This window comes from Notechis scutatus, chromosome 6, assembly GCF_049901735.1.
Source record: "Notechis scutatus isolate UNSWTSFEM ecotype Mainland chromosome 6, rNotScu1.2, whole genome shotgun sequence".
Taxonomy (NCBI): Eukaryota; Metazoa; Chordata; class Lepidosauria; order Squamata; family Elapidae; genus Notechis; species Notechis scutatus.
The window spans coordinates 72,135,963-72,155,466 of NC_142014.1; the positions used below are offsets into that span (position 1 = coordinate 72,135,963).

The window sequence follows — 19,504 nt, forward strand, 5'->3', positions numbered from 1 at the left end:
AGAGCGTAGCAGAAGCTACAGAGGCGGGCATGGCTTCCGACTCGCGTCCGGCGTCTAGTGTCTCCGGGAGCCGCTTCCTCATCGTAGGAGGCGGGATCGCCGGTGTGACGTGCGCCGAACGGGTAATTTCTCGTCTTTCTCCGTTATCGGCGCGCGCGCCTTTCTGCGCAGGCGCCCGGTAACAGTGTGTTTCCCCCCCACACCAATGAATATACGCATTGCCGTACCTGGGGATGGGAACTTCCTGGTTGGTTCATAGAGTTACAAAGTGAAGATGTCAACGCACGGACAGTTTCCGGGTTGCTTTTCACCCTATATTTGCTTTTATTTTTAAAAGGAGAGATAGACATTCTCACCCAGGGGGAGTCTACAAAGATAGGGATTCCATTTTTTTTTAACGATTCACTAAAGAAGAAGGAGAAACATATTTTTTTTAAGGTTCCAAGGGTCTTCAAACTTGGCAAGTTTAAGACTTGTGGACTTCAACTTCCAGAATTCCTGAGCTAACATGACTGGAGGAGGAATTCTGGGAGTTGAAGTCCACAAGCCTTAAAGCTGAAGACCCCTGTTCTAGGTTTAGGAAAAATGGAAACGATTTGCATGCTAGTACGACTTTGTTCAGTGTGAAATCCTGGGACGGCTTAGTCAACTGATAACTTTGTATATCTTTCAAGCAATTTATGTTCCAAAGATAAACAAGAACAACTTCCTGGACTATTCCATCAGAATAGTAGATCATTATTTGCATTTCTCACTCTTATGAGAAAAGTAATTGTATTAAACTGCTTTCAAAAGTTCATATATGTGTAATGGATTTTGATTACCATAGAAAATTATAAATTTGTAAATAAATGCATAAATATATGGAGAATATAGTGGCTTGGTTGGTCCCAATAAATGAATTGCTTGAAAAAGTTCAAATCCGTTTAGAAATTTATCTCCTAAGAACAGGGCAACAATTTTTGTCCAGTCTTCCCAAATTGAATATCCAGTAATTTTTAAAGAAACTTTATTTTATAATTTTAAAAAGACAAACAACAGAAATATAAATCTTATAACATCAACAGTTTGTGACATTCATCTTATACTAATATCTTGTGCATTATTTACAAATATAGAGAATTTGTGTGGATATAAATCATTAACTTATCTAGTGCTTATCCCTATTTATTTACAATCCATTTATCTATCCAACAATCTATCTCTGCTCAATCCAATCATACCATTTTCCCCACATCTTGTAATAATCAGACTCCTCTTTCTCTTGTAAACTCAAAAGTTAATTTGTCCATCTCGGCACAGCTCATTATTTTTTGAATGATCAGTTCCTCTGGTGGTATACATGTATGTTTCAAACATTGGGCATAGGCAATCCTGGCTGCAGTTAAAATATGCAATATTAAATATTTTATATTTCTCCCATACTTCTTTCTGAATATCCCCAATAAAAATAATTCCAGTTCCAATTCTATTTGCTCATTGGTAATCTCCTATAACCAGAATATACAGTATTTTATACTGTTTATCAGAGGTCACTTCCATGAAAAGAGAATGAAGCAACTGACAAAAAGAATTGGGAAGATTAGATTGAAATGCCATTTCCCATAATTTCAGGAATATTCTTTCTCTCTTTTGCAACTAGATCAGTTAACTTGGCAACTTTAAGATGTGTGGACTTCAATTCCCAGAATACCCCAGCTAACATGCATGCTGGGAAGTCCACACATCTTGAAGTTGCCAGATTGAAAAACCCTGCACTAGATGAAGTTTTCTGTATCTCTCTGCTCCCACCTAGTGGTCATAACGATTTCTGCAGACTAAATACACAATAGTCACCTTCTATTAAATCCATGCCACAGATATTGCCAGGTTCATGTCATGCAAGGTCAAGGGTGATAATCCGTGGTTGGATTCAAAAATATTTACTTCTAGTTCTGTGAACGTGGCTTGGTGGGCGGTGACAGGGGAAGGTTACTGCAAAATCCCCCATTCCCTCCCCACTCCGCTAACCTGCTTTCCAGCTCCGTTCTCCTGGGCAGAGCAACCAAAAAAGACCCAGCCGATCAGCTGGGACTCAAGAGGCAGAGAATAGATGGGGGAGGGGGCAGTCAGAGGTAGGATTTGCCAGTTCTCCTAACTACTCAAAATTTCTGCTACCAGTTCTCCAGAACGGGTCAGAACTTGCTGAATACTCACCTCTGGTGATAATTCTTCATGTATTGGAGATGACAAGGGTGATTTCAGTTTGCAATCTCTCTGTTCCAACAAGCCTCGGGCCCTTCTTGAATTCCTTTGATTCTTATGTAGGGCCAATTTGCCTTGACTATTAGTAGATCAGATTCTTGGGTATAGGTAGCATGTAATAAATTTGAAGTGCTTTGAACTCAACTCCTGTTCCTGGTTACTTGTGCCTGACATCATGATGATTTTATACGGTCTATAGTTAAATGCCAATATTCAGACAGAAATAATAACAGCACTTAGACTTATATACCGCTTCACAGTGCTTTACATCCCTCTCTAAGCGGTTTACAGAAACAGCCTCTTGCTCACAATAATCTGGGTTCTCATTTTACTGACCTTGGAAGGACGGAAGGCTGAGTCAACCTTGAGCCTGGTGAGATTTGAACTGCCAAATTGCAGGCAGCCAGCAGGCAGCAGAAGGAGCCTACAGTACTGCATTCTAATCACTGTGCCACTACGGCTTGTACCTTTCTGGTTTAATCATGCTGTTCAACACAAAATGTCTTGGAACAACAACCTCAATATCTTCCTCCTTTTTTTTTTACAAGCTGGCTGCAGAGTTTCCCTCTGAAGATATTTTTTTAATTACTGCTTCTCCTGTTATAAAAGCGGTGGTGAACTTCAAACAGGTAAGACGGATGTGATCTCCATTTTTGGGGCTAAAGAAAAAAAAAAGTAGATTATCTATAAAAAAAATTTAGGATACATTTGGGAAGATTATATGAATTGTTACAAAATGATACTAAGTAAATTATAGTTACCTCGCAAAATATGAATGAATAAAATTATTGTCAAATGATTGAATAATAATGATACTAGGGTATTTAATTTCTGATTGAGAATATGAGTTATTATGCAATGTAACTGTAATTGATGACTATGAAATAGATGCACAAAAAATTTGTAAACCAACCGGCATACTGCTTGTATACTCATGGAAGAAAGGTTGATGTTTTTATGTTTTGTTTGTTTATGTTTGTTTTTAAAAATTAATAAAAAATTTACAAAAAAAAAGAAAGAAAAAAAAGTAGATTGTGGCCCCAAATGTCTTATTTAATCACTAGCATCATACACGAATTAGTAAATACTATGCCTCTTTAGAGATTTTTCTGGGGTATTTATGTATCAGTAGATCATAAATGGAAGCCATTGTGGTGCAGTGATTAAGACACCAGGTTAGGAATGGAGAAACTCTGAGTTCTTTATGTAGAAATCCAGCCAGGTGACTTTAGAGCAGTAAGAATATTAGGAAGACCTTGTGATGACCCAGGGTGGGATACAAAACAAACACAGTCACAGAAAACAGGTGAAGCCCCTTTTATTCCTTCAGTTTGCTTCCAAGCTCCGAATATCTTTGACAGAAGACAAAAATACACCCACACAAACAGTTACACGAAGAAGGGGAAAAAGCAACACAAACCAGGCAAGATAAGGGCTGGAGGATGTCCACAGATAACACACACTAGGAAGGATGCCAAACTCAGAGAGGAACTGTAAACTAGAGATAATTTACATGCTTTGTTTCCAGCATTCGGCAGTACGCAGGTCCATACTCGTATTCAGTTGTCACAGCTGCAGTCCATGAAGAGGATCAAGGCTCTCTCCTCCCGAGTAGACCATGTCTCTCCCTTATCCTCTCCTCCCTGTGTGCCCTAGGATGGATAGGGGATGGGCCTGGGTCCTCCTCTGGCTGCTCAGCCGGCCTCTGCCCTTCCCCAGCCTCCTCCACCACCTCTGGAGCTACACTTCTACTCCCTGTTGGCTGTTCCTCCACTCCCTCAGAGTCAGTCTCCACCAGGGGCATGACATACCTGACCATGTAATGGCCATGAGTCAAAAATGATTCAAATGCACAAAAACAAAGTTCTAAAGTAAGAACCCTCACTGAACAATGGAACAGAAGTTGCCTTCAGAGGTTGCGGGAGCTTCATCACTGGAAGCTTTCAAGAAGAGACTGGATGGCCATCTGTCAGAAATGGCGTAGGGTCTCTTGCTTGGGCATGGGGTTGGACTAGATGACCTACAAGGTCCCTTCCAACTCTGTTATTCTGAGTTCCTGATTCTACTTCTTCAACAGGTCTCGCGAACTTTAGAAGAATTTGATGTTGAGGAACAAGCAAACAGCATCTTAGGAAAACGCTACCCCAATATTAAAGTTATACAGTCTGCAGTGAGGCAACTGAAAAGCAAAGATCATGTAAGAAAAATCTTCATCTTTTGATTTTCATTGAGAATATTGAATGTTGCTTTCCTTGTCAGGAATCAAACACATTGATACATTAAAAAGAAAGCTGGCAGAAGGTAACCTACATTTTGAGGATTATCTACTCTATTTATGCAGAGCCTGATTTATTATTTTGTTTGTGTGTGCACTGAGAACTTCTGCATAGGAGACAAATTCCCTGTGTGTCCAATACTTGGCCAATAAAGAATTCTATTTTATTCTAAAATTCTGTTCTGTCTACTGGGCCTCTCCTTATGTATGCTCAACTGGCTACAGAAAATTAGAATAGCAGCATCTTTTAGGTCCTTAATGAAAACACACCTTTTTAACCAAGATTTCCTGTTTGGAATGTTAGAATAAATACATTTTCTCTTTCCCCCATTTTTCTAGATGAATCTGTTTTTCTGAATATTGTTTTGCTGCATAATGTATTAATGTGAGGTTTAATTTTATATTCTATTGCTACATTTACTGTCATTTACTTCAAGATACTTCAGCGTAAAAAGTAGTTTGTGAGGATACCGAATGAAAACCTAATAACACACAGCATTGCTTTGGAAATACAAATGCTTAATTCACTTTCCTTGAATGCTTCATGGTAGCCCAAGCTGCCAATCTTGTTTTATTGGTTCTTGATGTCAAATTAAAGAATTTGATTTAATTCTTTCTTTTGGTTTTTCATTTTTGATGTGGTTGCAGAGGATCATCACAGAAGCTGGTCAGGAGTATACCTTTGAAAAACTCTGTTTGTGCGCTGGAGCAAAACCAAAACTGATTATTGAAGGAAATCCTTACGTCCTGGGGATCCGAGATACAGACAGTGCAATGGTAAAAGATCGCTTGCTCGTATGTTTTCGATGGTCTGTTAGCATTTGGGATAGCATTGACAACTTGCAGCTAAAAGTAGATGTGAAATACAGGTGACCGGACATTGCAAGGGTTATCATTTTAGCTACTTTGTTATAAAAATGGTACCAGCTGTGCTTAGCCTGCTATGCTGAATTATATCTATTCTTTGTTCCCAACATGCCCTGTCCAGGTATTGGCTGATATTGGATAGGTCTGTAGTATAGCACATCTGGAGAAATTTGGTTTTGGGATGGTTACTGAAAAGCTGTTAGGCCCCGCAAAAGTAATAAATAAATACATTATAAAGGTCTTCTGTATGAAGAGGACCTTGAAAAAGTATTTGGAGAAAAGATGATTAAGGCATGATAAAGCTCTTTAAGATAAAATAGCCAATTTCGGCTTTAACCCTCACTACAGATTGAATTATACTTTTTTCAGAATGTAAACTGAGATCTGTGAACTCCTATATAAAGAAGGATGTAATTACATGTGTCTGTCTGTGTGTGTGTGTGTAAGAAAGAATATAATATCCATGAAGCATCTTTTTTTGTTTATTCAGGCAAGTATTTTCATTTTACAAATGATAACAATTACACCCCTTTTGAGTTAATGAAATCCTTCTTGTCCTTCATCTCTGGAGATGTTTCTGTCGTGCCAATTTTTTTTTTATAAAAGGGATTTACTGTGTTTTTTCCCCCCACTTCTCTTCACTAAGAAACCTAGAAACTACCTTCCAACATTTGGCTATTTTAATACAAGCAGCTGTTTAAATCAAATCCTTATCCTAATGGTGTATGTTATTCTAACTTAAATCATTAACAAGAAGAAATGTTCATTCTTCCAATTAGAATAGAAGTTTAAAAGATATGGATATGGATAGGATAGATCAAGGGTCTTCAAACTTGGCAAGTTTAAGACTTGTGGACTTCAACTACCAGAATTCCTGAGCTAACATGACTGGAGGAGGAATTCTGGGAGTTGAAGTCCACAAGTCTTAAAGCTGTCAAGTTTGAAGACCCCTGGATAGAGGGATATGTTTTCACAAAAAGATCATTTGCTGTGATTAATTAGTGGAAGATTCATACTTAACAAAACTTAAATACTTCACACAACAGTTTGTTAAGGTGTGAATTGACTGTCACTGGGTGAGACTAGTGATTGCTGACTTAATTATTGGTTCTTTTTAAAAATTAGGCATTTAAAGTGCAGATGGGCTCACTTGTTATGGAACCTTATGTAGAACTTACCTGAGAACTAAGTTTCAGATAATACAATGATCCAAAGAGTCATATCAAGGTTTTTCTATTCCAATCCCCCAGACTCCTCCCAAAAGATGTGTGTTTTCTTTTTAATTAATTAGTCTGTAAAAAGGAGATCTCTGGCCATCATCCCTAATCAGGGAATTCAACAGTACAGCTTAATGTGATAAAAAAAAAATGGGGAAAAAAAGTTAAAATGGGAATTAAAAGTATACTGTGAGAGAAATTAATGTTGCAGGTCAGATAAGCAGCCCCATTTCAGGACTATGGAACAGAATTATTAAAACCAATCATTTTTTAAATGGTGGAATATATTTTTAATCCACTCAATGACAAATGTCTCTAGAATAATTCCAAAAATGTTAAAAGAATAAAACTACTTAAAGAAATAAACTTAAAACAGGGAACAATAAATAGCATTAATAACTACTTTTTTCCAGAATGCATGAGCACATCATCATCATAATCATTATTAGTATTAGTATTAGTATTATTATTATTATTATTAGTTAATCTTTAGTGAGATTCACAGCCTTTTGGGCTGGTTGATAGCTCAACAGCTGGAGTCCTAACCAACGACCTAGGAACTGTTAAGGTAGCGTCAAATCAAAGCTGTTCCAAGTAGGGTGGTTTTTTTATAGAATTGGTATTCAAGTCTGATAAATTCAGAATTTCCAAATAGTGAGGTAGCCCTTTATGTATTGCTTCAAGGGCTCCAATTACAATTGGGATAACACATGATTTCTTTTTCCAAAGTCGCTCAACTTCAACTTGGAAGTCTTTGTGATTTTTTTCTTGCTGCGTGTCTTCAATTTGTGCATCACCAGGTATTGCAATGTCAATGAACCAACCTTTTTTCTTTTCAACTATTGTTATGTCAGGTGTGTTGTGGGCCAAGTGCCTGTCAGGTTGAATTCCGAAGTTCCACAAGATATGATGATGATGATTCTAGCCATTTTTATTTCTTGGCATTTTAATTGATACTTGTAGAGTTTTGCTTTGCTTTAGAGATGACTTAGCAGATATATTTTTTTACTGTGTTAGTAGTATCTCTTTCTTTGTCCTGTGTAGGAATTCCAGAAACACCTAGCAAAAGCTAAAAGAATCACCATTGTAGGAAACGGTGGCATTGCGCTTGAATTGGTGTAAGTAGGTTTGAATGGTGGAATAGGCAATACTTTCTCCTTGGCAGCAGATATTAAACCTTTTGCTATTATGCAGCATCCTGTTGTTTTGAACATATGATTAGAAGGTGACTGATAGGCTTCTACAGTAGAGAATGTGCTGATGATCCTCAGATGAATTCCAAAGTTTCCAAGTATGAAAGCAGGAGTGTGTGTGTGAGAGAGAGGGGGGAGAGGGTTGGGGAGAGATCATAAGGAAACCACAATTGGAACCCCGCCTTTTGTAACATGCATCAATGAAGATTTGTTGGGGAAGCGCTGTAATTTGCAACCTTTTTTTCCTAGTTCCAAACTTGGAAAGAATAGAGCCTGACTATTGCATCCTCGGGGCCCCTAGACAGGGGTCCCCAAGCTTGGCAACTTTAAGACTTGTGGACCTCAACTCCCAGAATTCTCCCAGAATTCTCTGGCTGGAGAATTCTGGGAGTTGAAGTCCACAAGTCTTAAAGTTGCTAGGTTTGGAGACCTCTGCCTTAGAGCATTCCCACTTCAGGCTTTGAAATAACAAAATTCAGCTGAAAACAATTTTGAGGATCTGAACAGGCCAGAATTGTTGGGAGTCAGGCAGCATATTTGCTTATGTATTTGTTTAACTTGCATCACACCTTTATTATTATAGAAATGACTCAAGGCAGAGAGCATATCCAACAAAACCTTCCTCCTCCTATTTTCCCCACAACAACCACTCTTTGAGGTGGCTTTGGCCAAGAGAGGTTGACCGGCCTAAAATCACCCAGACGGCTTTCACGTCTAAGGCGGGAGTTGATTCACAATCTCTTGTGATTGACCTAAAGTCAGTTACCCAGCTGGCTTTCATATCGAAGGTGGGACTTGAACTCACAGTCTCTTGTGATGGGCCCAAAGTCAGTCACCCAGCTTGCTTTCACGGCTAAGGCAAGAGTTGAACTCACAGCCTCCTGCTTTCTAGCTTGATGCCTTAACCACTGGACCAAACTACAGTATTCACTGCAATACATTAGCAGTAATAGTATCTTTAACATATGTGCCTCTTTAGGAGGATGAATACAGCATGGGCATCTTAACAAACAAAACCGAGCCCTCCCATTATTTAAAATAACAACCAAGTCTTTTCTTCCCAGCTGAATGCTAAATATATCTCAGCCTCCGTTAATGGATGATCAAATCATCCCTAATATGAAAATGTAACAAATAATATTTTTTTTAATTTTTTTAAAAATGTGTCTGTCTATCGATATCTACAGGTACAAAATTGAAGGTTGTGAAGTCATTTGGGCCGTCAAAGACCAAGCGATCGGCAATACCTTTTTTGATGCAGGAGCAGCTGAGTTTTTGATCCCAAAGCTCACTGCTGAAAAACCAGAGCCTCCAGCAGCTTGTAAAAGAACAAAATATACCGCATCAGGTAGATGACCTCAACTCTTTCATCTGTCATTGTCTAAAAGTCATTCCATCTACCCAATACGGCTGGTCCTTGACTCACGATCACAATTGGGCCCAACATTTCTGTTGCTAAAGGAGAAATCGTTTAGTGAGTTTGCCCTGTTTTACAACCTATCTTGCCACAGTTGTTAAATGAATCACTGCAGTTGTAAAGTTAGTAACATGGTTGTTAAGTGAATCGGGCCTTTCCCCCCATTGACTTTGCTTGTCAGAAGGTTGCAAAAGGTCATCACCACCTGACCCTCCGGGACACTGCAACCGTCATAAATATGAACCAGCTGCCAAATGTCTGGATTTTGATCTCCTGAACAAAATGGGGAATGCTGCAACGGTCGTGTGAAAAATGGTTATCTTGTTAATGTTGGGTGGTCACTAAATGAACTGTTGTAAGTCAAGGACTACCTGTATACACTATTCACAATATTTTTGAGTTGTGCTAACTGATTTGTAAGTTTGTAAATATGCATACTGGGTTAGAAATATCCAGAAAAAAAAACATAATACAATTCTGTTCTATGATTCATTCTTCCCCTCCCTCCCTCCCTCCCTCTGTCTGTCTCTGTCTCTGTCTCTCTCTGTCTCTCTCTCTCTCTCTCTCTCTCTCTCTCTCTCATTCTCTCTGTCTCTCTCTTTCTCTCTCTCATTCTCTCTCTCTCTCTCTCTCTCTCTCTCTCTCTCTCTCTCATTCTCTCTGTCTCTCTCTTTCTCTCTCTCATTCTCTCTCTCTCTCTCTCTCTCTCTCTCTCTCTCATTCTCTCTGTCTCTCTCTCTCTCTTTCTCTCTCTGTCTCTCGTTCTCAAATGTTTGCTTTTATTCCCCTATAGAAAGAGAAGAACAAGCGTCAGAGCATCCTGGGAAAATAGGAAGCGCATTGGGCCCTGACTGGCATGAGGGCTTGCATCTAAAGGGAGCAAAGGAGGTATGATTGTTTCTTTTTTAAATGCTCATGGAACTTTTTTTTAATTAAAAAAAAATCTTGTCACTTCCCTTTCAGTGGGAGGGATTATGAAACTGTTAATCAGCTGGGGAATGAAACTTCTTTCAGAAAGCAACCAAGCTCAGAGAGCATCAAGGACTCCCCGAGTTACAAATTATTCTCTTCTGTGGCACGGCTCCTGCTTCCCTCATCCGCCATTCCATTCAATATATCACGGGTGTCAAACTTGCCGCGTCCTATTGCTGTTACGGGATGTTTCGCGACGTGTTCACCATTCGTGGAGCTGGGGTGGGCGTGGCCTGTGCATGATGCATCTGGCCCCTGGGACATCCGTTTGAGACCCCTGCGATAGCTGAATGGTAGGACTGGTGGTCAAGGCACCATCCGTGAAGCCAATAGCTAATAGCCGTGCTAGATAGGGATCGTACTGTCTGCCAACGTTCCAAGTAATGCACCCACGGAAAGCAGAACTCTGAGGCAGGTAGCGTGATGACCCACAAGTCATCCCATTGTCCAATAGAAGTGCTGGCCTGTTGCTTGGTTACTTTTCACCGCCGCCTCTTCCTTCCAGCCACCTGTTGAAACATCCTTGGTTCCCACAGGAAACTTTTTGTTTTGGCTACAAAACCCCCAGCTATCTATTTTCTTCCCTCCTCCCATCCTGTGGCAAGCCATAAAGATGGCCTCAGCCAGGTTCGCTTCAGGGTTGACACTTATCACTGGCTGAGCTACAGGACTATCTATGAATGTGGGTCAAATATCAGCACTGCAGCTGGGATAGTAATACTAGAACAGCCAATGAGGCTGGTGGAGCAGGCTTATCCAGGCTTGAAGGGTCTACCATAAGATCTCAGTTTTCCTTCTGCTGGTCCATTCTAACTCCTCAGGTTTCAGAGAGAATGACTTGACCTTCCTTGAGGAACAAATAGTTGAACAGTAGCCAGGTTGATCACTGCTAGTTTCTTTCTGACCAGGGGTGTATTTGAGAACTGGTTCCACATCCATATAATTTGTACATTTCTCAATTGCGAGGCTCAATTGCAAATAGTACATTCTTATTGAGCTTAGTAAAAACATCTGGAGGAATCTTATCACGCAAAAAAATGCATGATCGGTGACAGCCTCATAGGTGGGAGTCGGCGTGGTCAATCTAATAAAAGTAATATCATGCCATTTTGATTCAGTCCTTAGTACACACCTCGTGATAAAAGAATGATGGTGTGACATTGTTTTACTGATGAACTGAGTATGCCCGAGCACAAAGCTCAAAGCATGTATTGTTAGCTCTTAAAGTTGTAGTTCTTAAAACACTTTAATTCAGTTCCCTGGTTTCCAATAATTATCCTCATGAAAAGAAACTCGATTGTTTTACAGAAAACATCTTGACAATGGCAGTCCCAAATTGATTCCTTGATTCACAATTACAAATTACTCCATTGCTCCCAAAATTTTCCCCTTGGGTGTTTAATTATCCTTAGAATGATCACCCCCAGTTTAAGAATCAGTAATTTACAAGTATGAATGAATGCAATTGTTGATGGTTTCCAGCTTTGCCACCAAGTTCATATTGAGAATCTGTGTGAAATAAAGAGGATCTACCTCCAAGAAGAATTCAAGCTGTCACGCAAAGGATCCCTGGCTTTCCCTCAAACTTTAAAAGGACAAAGGAGCGAAGAAGCGGGTGAAGGTAAATTATCTTAAAAACTTGGGAGTTGTTTCTCTGATCCACAAGGTTATACTATGTCTCAGTTTGTGGATGGCATTTCTGAACCTGGGCAGCCATTGAAATTGATAAAGATTTCTGTCAAATGGGGATGGACGTCTTTGACAGGGCCAGGCTCAGCCCAGTCTAGGAAGTATATTGCTCCAAAATACGCAGATTGTAACATGAACGGTTGGGCGTGGGAATGCTTAAACATGAATGAGGGCAGTAGTGCCGATGGGAGGTGGTTAAAATCAGCAAGATAGAGCCTCAGTATGCCAGCTCCGCCCCTTTTATCTAGACATTCTCAAAGGGGGGGATTGGCAATGCAAGACTGTATTGCCATCTGTCATTCTTCCCAGATGGATCAGAAAGGAAGCATAACCAGATGAGCATTTATTTTATTTATTTTGCGCTCATGTCAGAAGCACTGAGGTGCTTCCAGGTTGAAAAGATTAGCCAGTGGCATGCCTGGAAGATGCCCAGTTAGGGGCTGCTTTGATGTTCCTGGCAGGAGCTGGAACAGAGGACAGGAGCTCACCCAGCCCCAAGGCAACACTTGGGTCTCGAACACTAACTTCCAACCCAGCTTCCTAACCACGCAAGCCACCAGGGTCCTTTACCAGACGAGTGTGTTTTTGGGTGTGGGGGTGTTGGTTTTTTGTTTTTTTTTTTTGGGGTTGGGGGGTTGTTTGGGGTTTTTTGGGGGTTGGTTTGTGGGGTTTTTGTTTGGTTGGGGGGGTTTAAGCTAATTCTGCTTTATTATAAGGCTACATTAACTGAATCTTGCAAGACTAAAAGTACAAATCTCCCACTGTCTCTTTTAACAGCCTGATAAGTTAAGAAAGATGCTTTCCGAGTTTCTTTCTCTGCCCATTATGCAGCTGTGGGCTCCTTACTTGCTTATTCTGTAGGCAGCTTATCTTCCACTGCTACCACTCAACTCCTAAGGTCATTCCTACATACCATTCCAGCAACTTCCTGATTTTCACTCCAACCTCACATCCTGGAACTGCCGAATGATGATTACGTTCTTAGCCATTTTAGCTTCCTTACAGACACCCAGAATTCATAAGCATAAATGCTTCAAGTGATCACCTATGCCAAAGGTCGCCAAACTTGGCAACTTGAAGGCTTGTGGACTTCAACTCCCAGAATTCCTCAGCCAGCCATGCCTGCTGGGGAACTCTGGGAATTGAAATCCACAAGCCTTGAAGTTGCCAAGTTTGGAGACTCTCGGCATTTTGAAGGGATACATTTTTCCTTTTCCCTGATTTCTTGGCTGATTTTTCCTGTGACCTATATAATATTATGTAATCTAATGCCTAAATATTTCATGCTTGCAGAGCTTTGGCCTGTCTATGTGGAACTTACCAATGGGAAGATTTATGGCTGCGACTTCATTGTTAGCGCAACTGGAGTGACGCCAAACGTTCAGCCATTCCTTGATGGTAATAATGTAAGGATTCATATCTGAAAATAACTGAAAGCTTGTCTTCCAAAAAGAGACTAGCCACATCATACAAGAAAAACTTGTATAAGATCAGGGGTGCAAGGCGGAGTTACAAATCAGACAGGGTACCAGAGCACCTTGAGGAATTAAAATAGTTAAAATACATTGATAACTATCAGCAGCCAACTCTTGTTCATAAAGTAAAACCCTTTAGCAGAGAGCTCATTTAAGCTGTCCAGAAAGAGCACACCCAGGAGAAGCCATCCTTAGATCCATTTGCACCACTTAAAGATATCAGCTGGTCTCACTCGTCTCACAAGGGTGCTCTGGCACCCTGCCTGATTTGTAACTCTGGCTTGCAGGTATTTTTAATCTAATGATTGATATTTAGGGCAGCTTTTTGCAAGCAAAGAAGCTTTTTGTATTTTTTACGGGTAATCCTTGACTTACAACAGTTCATTTAGTGACCATTCAAAGTTACAATGGCACTGAAAAAAGTGACTTATGACCATTTTTCACACTTAAAACCGTTGCAGCATCCCCAGTTATGAGAGGCCAGGCGAGGAGAAGCGCCCCTTGACATGAGTGATGTCGAGTTGGCCACGCCCACCCAGTCACATGACCACCAAGCCACACCCACCAACTAAGCTATGCCCACAGAACCGGTTGTTAAAAAAAATTGAATCCCACCCCTGTATAAGATGTTCTATAGGTGGCATCTCCCACCAGCAAGATCGGCCAAAATGGATGGAAACCAATCACCTAATTGTTGGAAATGTATGAAAGAACGGAGCACATACATGGTGGTCCTGAAAAAAGGATCAGGAATTCTGATACAAAATTTGGTTGTGGTTAGAGGAAATGACAGGGCTAAAAATTTCCTATAAGCCTGAGTTGTTCTTATTGGGAATAAGTGCAGAGAAGTATGATAAAGCTGATACCTACCTAATAATACGTGTAATCACGGCAGCAAGAATATTTGCCCCAAATTGGAAAGCTACAGAAATTCTTAGGGAAGACGAGGTGATCGTTAAGATATTACAATGCGCCGAAATGGATAGGTTGACATTGGAACCGAAGGAAAAAGGCAAGTCAGAATGCTATATAATATGAAATAAAGTTTACCACTGGAGAGTTATGAAAGGGAGTTCGCATGTATAAAGATTAAATGTATATATGTATATAAATGTATAAAATTTCTTTTTGAGTACAATAGGTAACGACAAAAATGTATGTCAAAGAAGATCACCACACTCAATGTTTCTAAAGATTATACCAAACAAAAAGAAACTAGATTATTTTGATACCGAAGCCACAAGGTCTTTCAGGTGTCTCATCCCTGTTCCCCGTCTCCCCCGAATTTTCATTTAAAATAATATATACATGATTTTTTGTTAGTTTAGAATCAGAATTTTGCTAAATCACACGCCACTCACACGGTCATTAAGAAAATCTGGCTTTCCTCATTAATTTTGCTTGTTGAAAGCAGGCTGGGAAGGTCGCAAACCACAATCACATGACTACAGGACCCAGCCACCATTTATAAATGTGAGCTAGTTGCCAAGCACCTGATAGCCAAATCTGGCTCCAGGTTCTGCCTCGGTTTCCTTCCCAATAAGCAACCAAGTCGGAAGATCATTTAAGAGCAGTTTATTAGGATACCCTGATAAAGTGGGAATCTCCCTATGAAAAGGGAGAAACTTGAGAGCCATCTTAAATTCCTTTTTTTATAGTTAACACAACAAAGAAAATGCAAGAGGAAAGTTGATTGGACAGGATAAAAATAACCTTCCCTTTGCATAGGAAATCAGTTATATGCAGAGGTGGCATTCAGCAGGTTCTGACCGGTTCTGCAGAACTGGTAGAAATTTTGAGTAGTTGGGAGAACCGGCAAATACCGCCTCTGACTGGCCCCACCCCCATCTATTCTCTGCCTCCCGAGTACCAGCTGATTGGCTGGGTCTTTGGTTGCCCTGCACAGGAGAACAGAGCTGGAAAGCAGGTTAGTGGGGTGGGGAGGAAATAGGGATTTTGCAGTATCCTTCCCCCGCCACACCCACCAAGCCACACCCACAGAACCAGTAGTAAAAAAATTTAAATGCCATCACTGGTTACATGTACTCAAAATGTTACCTATTTGCATCCCATAATATCACACACGTTCATTAAAAGGAAGCCTGATGTGTAAGGGAAAATGTTGTTTAGAGTTCACAAAAGAGAGAAAGCAGACTCCAATTTGTATTAACAAACTTTTGCCCGTTTATCTTTTCAGTTTAGGAATGTTAAAGGTTATTCCTACATTCTGGCCTGTAATGAGCCTGAACGTCATTTTAAAAGAGAGAAAATAAGTCATATGAAAGCACAAAGTAACTAAGTTAGTTAACATGTTACAAAATCCATGCCATGTGCCCCTCGCACCCAAAATCCCATCACATGGTTGCAGGGATGGTGCAACCCTTGTAACTTTGAAGATGAATCGTAAGTCACTTTTTTCCCCAGGATTGTTATTTAATTTATGAAGCTTATGTGCCCCCCAACTTGTCCTGAGACAGCTTTATAACTTTGATCTGTCATTACACAAATGGTCATAAATCAAAGACTATGTGTATTCCTGCCAAGACACTCAGAACAATTCAAATAACCAGATCTCTGTGCTGAGATTGTTATAATTGGGAATGAGCAAACAGTTGCACATGTGCTCTCTGCATTAAACCTTTATTTTTTTAAAAAAAAGGCTATTATACAAAAGGACAGAAGTGATATCTGCCTGGATTTTTCTGTTCACTGAAATTTTCATTTATCTCTGAAATGTTTTAGTTTGCGTTAGGTGAAGATGGAGGTCTAAAAGTCAACCGATACATGCAGACTTCTCTCCCGAACATCTACGCAGCAGGAGATATTTGCACAACCTCATGGGAACCCAGTCCTGTTTGGCAGCAGGTAAAAAAAAATGCTAATTTGTTCTGAGCTGAAGGATATCTGTACACAGTATGTCTTATGGAGGGAATAACTTTGGGAGGAGCCCATATCTTAGTTAAAAGGTTAAACATTTGTATAGCCACCTGTTGTCCTTCTTAACTAGTATTTCTCAACCTGGGCAATTGTAAGATGTATGGACTTAAATTCCCAAAATTCCACATTATATTTAACAGATAATAGATAACAGATAATAAGAGTTGGAAGGGACCTTGTAGGTCATCCAGTCCAACCCCCCGCCCAAGCAGGAGACCCTACACCATTTTCTGACAGATGGCAATCCAATTTCTTCTTGAAGGTCTCAAGTGATGGCGCTCCCACAACTTCCAAAGGCAAAGCTGTTCCATTGGTTGATTGCTCTCACTGTCAGAAAGTTTCTCCTTATTTCCAGGTTGAATCTCTCCTTGTTCAGTTGCCATCCATTATTCCTTGTCTGGTCTTCGGATGCCTTGGAAAATAGCTTGACTCCTCCCTCTCTGTGGCAGCCCCTCAAATATTGGAAAATTGCTATCATGTCTCCCCTGGTCCTTCTCTTCACTAGACTAGCTATGCCCAGTTCCTGTAACAGTTCTTCATATATTTTAGTCTCCAGTCCCCTAATCTTCCTGGTTGCTCTTCTCTGTACTTTTTCTAGTCTCTCTCAACATCGTTTTTATAATGTGGTGACCAAAACTGGATGCAATATTCTAGGTGTGGCCTTACTAAGGCTTTATTGAGTGGTATTAGTACTTCCCTTGATCTTGACTGTATCCCTCTGTTAATACAACTTAGGATTGCATTAGCTTTTTTGGCGGCGGCTGCATACTGCTGGCTCATATTTAGCTGGTTGTCCACTAAGACTCCAAGACCCCTCTCAGAGTTACTGCTATTGAGCCTGGTTTCACCCAGTCTATATGTGTCCTTTTGGTTTTTCTTGCCTAACTGTAGGACTTTACTTTTCTCTACATTGAATTTCATTTTGTTAGATATGGCCCAGTGTTTTAGTCTGTCAAGAGCCATCTGGATCTTGAGCCTATTTTCTTGGGTGTTAGCTATTCCTGCCAGTTTAGTGTCCTTCATTCTTATGTGATTACTGATCGTGTATTTTTACTGGAAATGAACTATTTCTTGGTATAGGTAGTCCTCAACGACTAATCATTTAACAGTGCTTCCAAGTTACAACAGCCTTAAAAAAAGTGACCTACACTCCATCCTCAGAGTATCCGCTGTTGCATTATTATGATCAGGATTTGGATGCTTGCCAACTAGCCACGGCTGCAGATTCCTACAATCACATGATCACAATTTGCAAACTTCCCAGCTGCTATACTGACAAGCAACATCCATGAGAGAAGCCAGATTTGCTTAAACCATGTTGTACTTTGCTTAACAAACCATGTTAAAAAATGTTTGCAGAATTGGCTCCAGCCATGTTGTGACTTGCTTAATGCCTGCATCATTTAGTCACCGAAATTCTGGTCCCATTATTGTGGTCATAAGCCAAGGACTACCTGTATTGCTAGAAGTAAAGAAGCACGTTCTTTCATTCCCATATTTAAGACATTTCTTTTAATTGTGTTGTATAACGATTGTATTAGTTTATAATGTAAGCATACAAAGAAAATACAAAAGTAAATAATAGGAAAAACGGGGAAGGAAAAGGGGAAGAGAAAAGGGGGGAAAGAAAAGGGGAAAAAAGAAGAAAAGGCATTGACTTATGATTCCTTTCGGTGCAGTAGAATAAGGCATTAATATCAAACCTCAACTTTTTACTTTTACATAACAGTTTAAACTAGCCATTTCTATAACAATAAATCTATCTAATTGGTAAAACCCAAAATTTCTTTTAAATATGCTATACAAAATTGTTTCACTCTATTTAGTAAATTTTCAATATTTAGCACCCAGCTGTTTGATAGCGTTTATAAAATAAAACCTGCAAGATTGAAGTTTTCCAGTAACCTGGAACACTTGAGTATATCATGCTCCAAAAATATTCGTCACAAATCTTGAGCAGAAGTCTTTAAATTAGTCCATGGGACAGTTCTGTAGAATTGCATATAGTATTCTTAATTCCAAAGCAGCAATTTTTATTATACGGATAAAGGTGTTTTTTTGGGCTTGTGTTTCAGATGAGGCTTTGGACCCAGGCACGCCAGATGGGATGGTACGCTGCAAAATGTATGGCGGCTGATTCATTAGGAGAACCTCTAGATACGGATTTCAGCTTTGAACTCTTTGCTCACTCTACAAAGTTTTTCAATTACAAGGTAACCAATTGCCTTTAAACAGTCGCCAAGGAAAAGGATGCCCTACTGGTTTCATGCCAAGTTGAGCTAATGATCTACTGTGTATTAAATTAACATCCGTTATTATACATTTGCAACCCATACAGGTAGTTTCTGAGCTATTGGTTGCTTTAATGACCATTGAAAGTTACTATCCCCTCCCACGGTAAAGTGTACTTACAACCCAGTTTTTGCTGCCCAATCTCATTCTTGCAGTCACATGACCGCCTTTCAGTCACTCGCCAACCAGCCCACATTTTTGGTCATTTCGAACTGGAAGGGACTTTGGAGGTCTTCTAGACCCTATACTATTTCAGATAAGTGACTGCGCCATCTTTTGATGAAAGTCTCTTCTTAAAAACCTCAGTGACTGTTCTAGACCCACCTATGATTGACGGAGCCCTATGATTGTAGCATCCTACAGTTGTGTGACTTTGGTTTATGACATTTTTGCTGAAAATTGGCATTTCCTCCCTGTTTTCAGCAAAAATGCCCCAGAGAAAAAAACAATGGGTTTTTAATGCCTGCCACAAAAAAAGTCATAAAATTGGTGTTGTGGGTGGTCAGCTTTATGACTGCCAGGCCATAATGGGCAGATTCCATTACGGTTGTAAATTGAGGATTACCCATAGTCTAAGAGATTAACCACTGGGTTGAAGATGATGATTTTGTGTTGCAAATTCACAGCCATAATCGTGCACCTGACTCACCATAGTTCTGTTGACTGTGGAACCTTTAAAAACTCTTCTCAGCACAGTGGAAACAATTACCAAAGGAGGAATAAGTTCCTCTATTCCACAAGCTGAATTGCAGGAATACATAAAATAGAATAGAATACAATACAATTCTTTATGGGCCAAGTGTGACTGCACACATAAGGAATTTGTCTTGGTGCAAATGCTCTCAGTGTACATAAAAGAAAAGATACATTTATCAAGAGTCAAGAATCATAAGGTGCAACACTTAATAATAGTCATAGGGTACAAT

At 39.9% G+C, this 19,504-nt stretch overlaps 1 protein-coding gene across 1 annotated transcript in view; it reads left to right on the plus strand.

Annotated features, from left to right (window-relative positions):
- PYROXD1 (pyridine nucleotide-disulphide oxidoreductase domain 1) overlaps positions 1-19,504 on the plus strand; it is a 23,456-nt gene continuing 3,952 nt past the window's right edge. Inside the window, exons 1-11 of the mRNA XM_026678240.2 lie at positions 1-122; positions 2,793-2,873; positions 4,322-4,441; positions 5,168-5,296; positions 7,648-7,721; positions 8,984-9,144; positions 10,007-10,101; positions 11,668-11,806; positions 13,168-13,280; positions 16,092-16,214; positions 18,362-18,499. Coding sequence (XP_026534025.2) covers positions 30-122; positions 2,793-2,873; positions 4,322-4,441; positions 5,168-5,296; positions 7,648-7,721; positions 8,984-9,144; positions 10,007-10,101; positions 11,668-11,806; positions 13,168-13,280; positions 16,092-16,214; positions 18,362-18,499 — 1,266 coding nt within the window. The 5' untranslated portion in view covers positions 1-29. The remainder of the gene's footprint in view (positions 123-2,792; positions 2,874-4,321; positions 4,442-5,167; positions 5,297-7,647; positions 7,722-8,983; positions 9,145-10,006; positions 10,102-11,667; positions 11,807-13,167; positions 13,281-16,091; positions 16,215-18,361; positions 18,500-19,504) is intronic.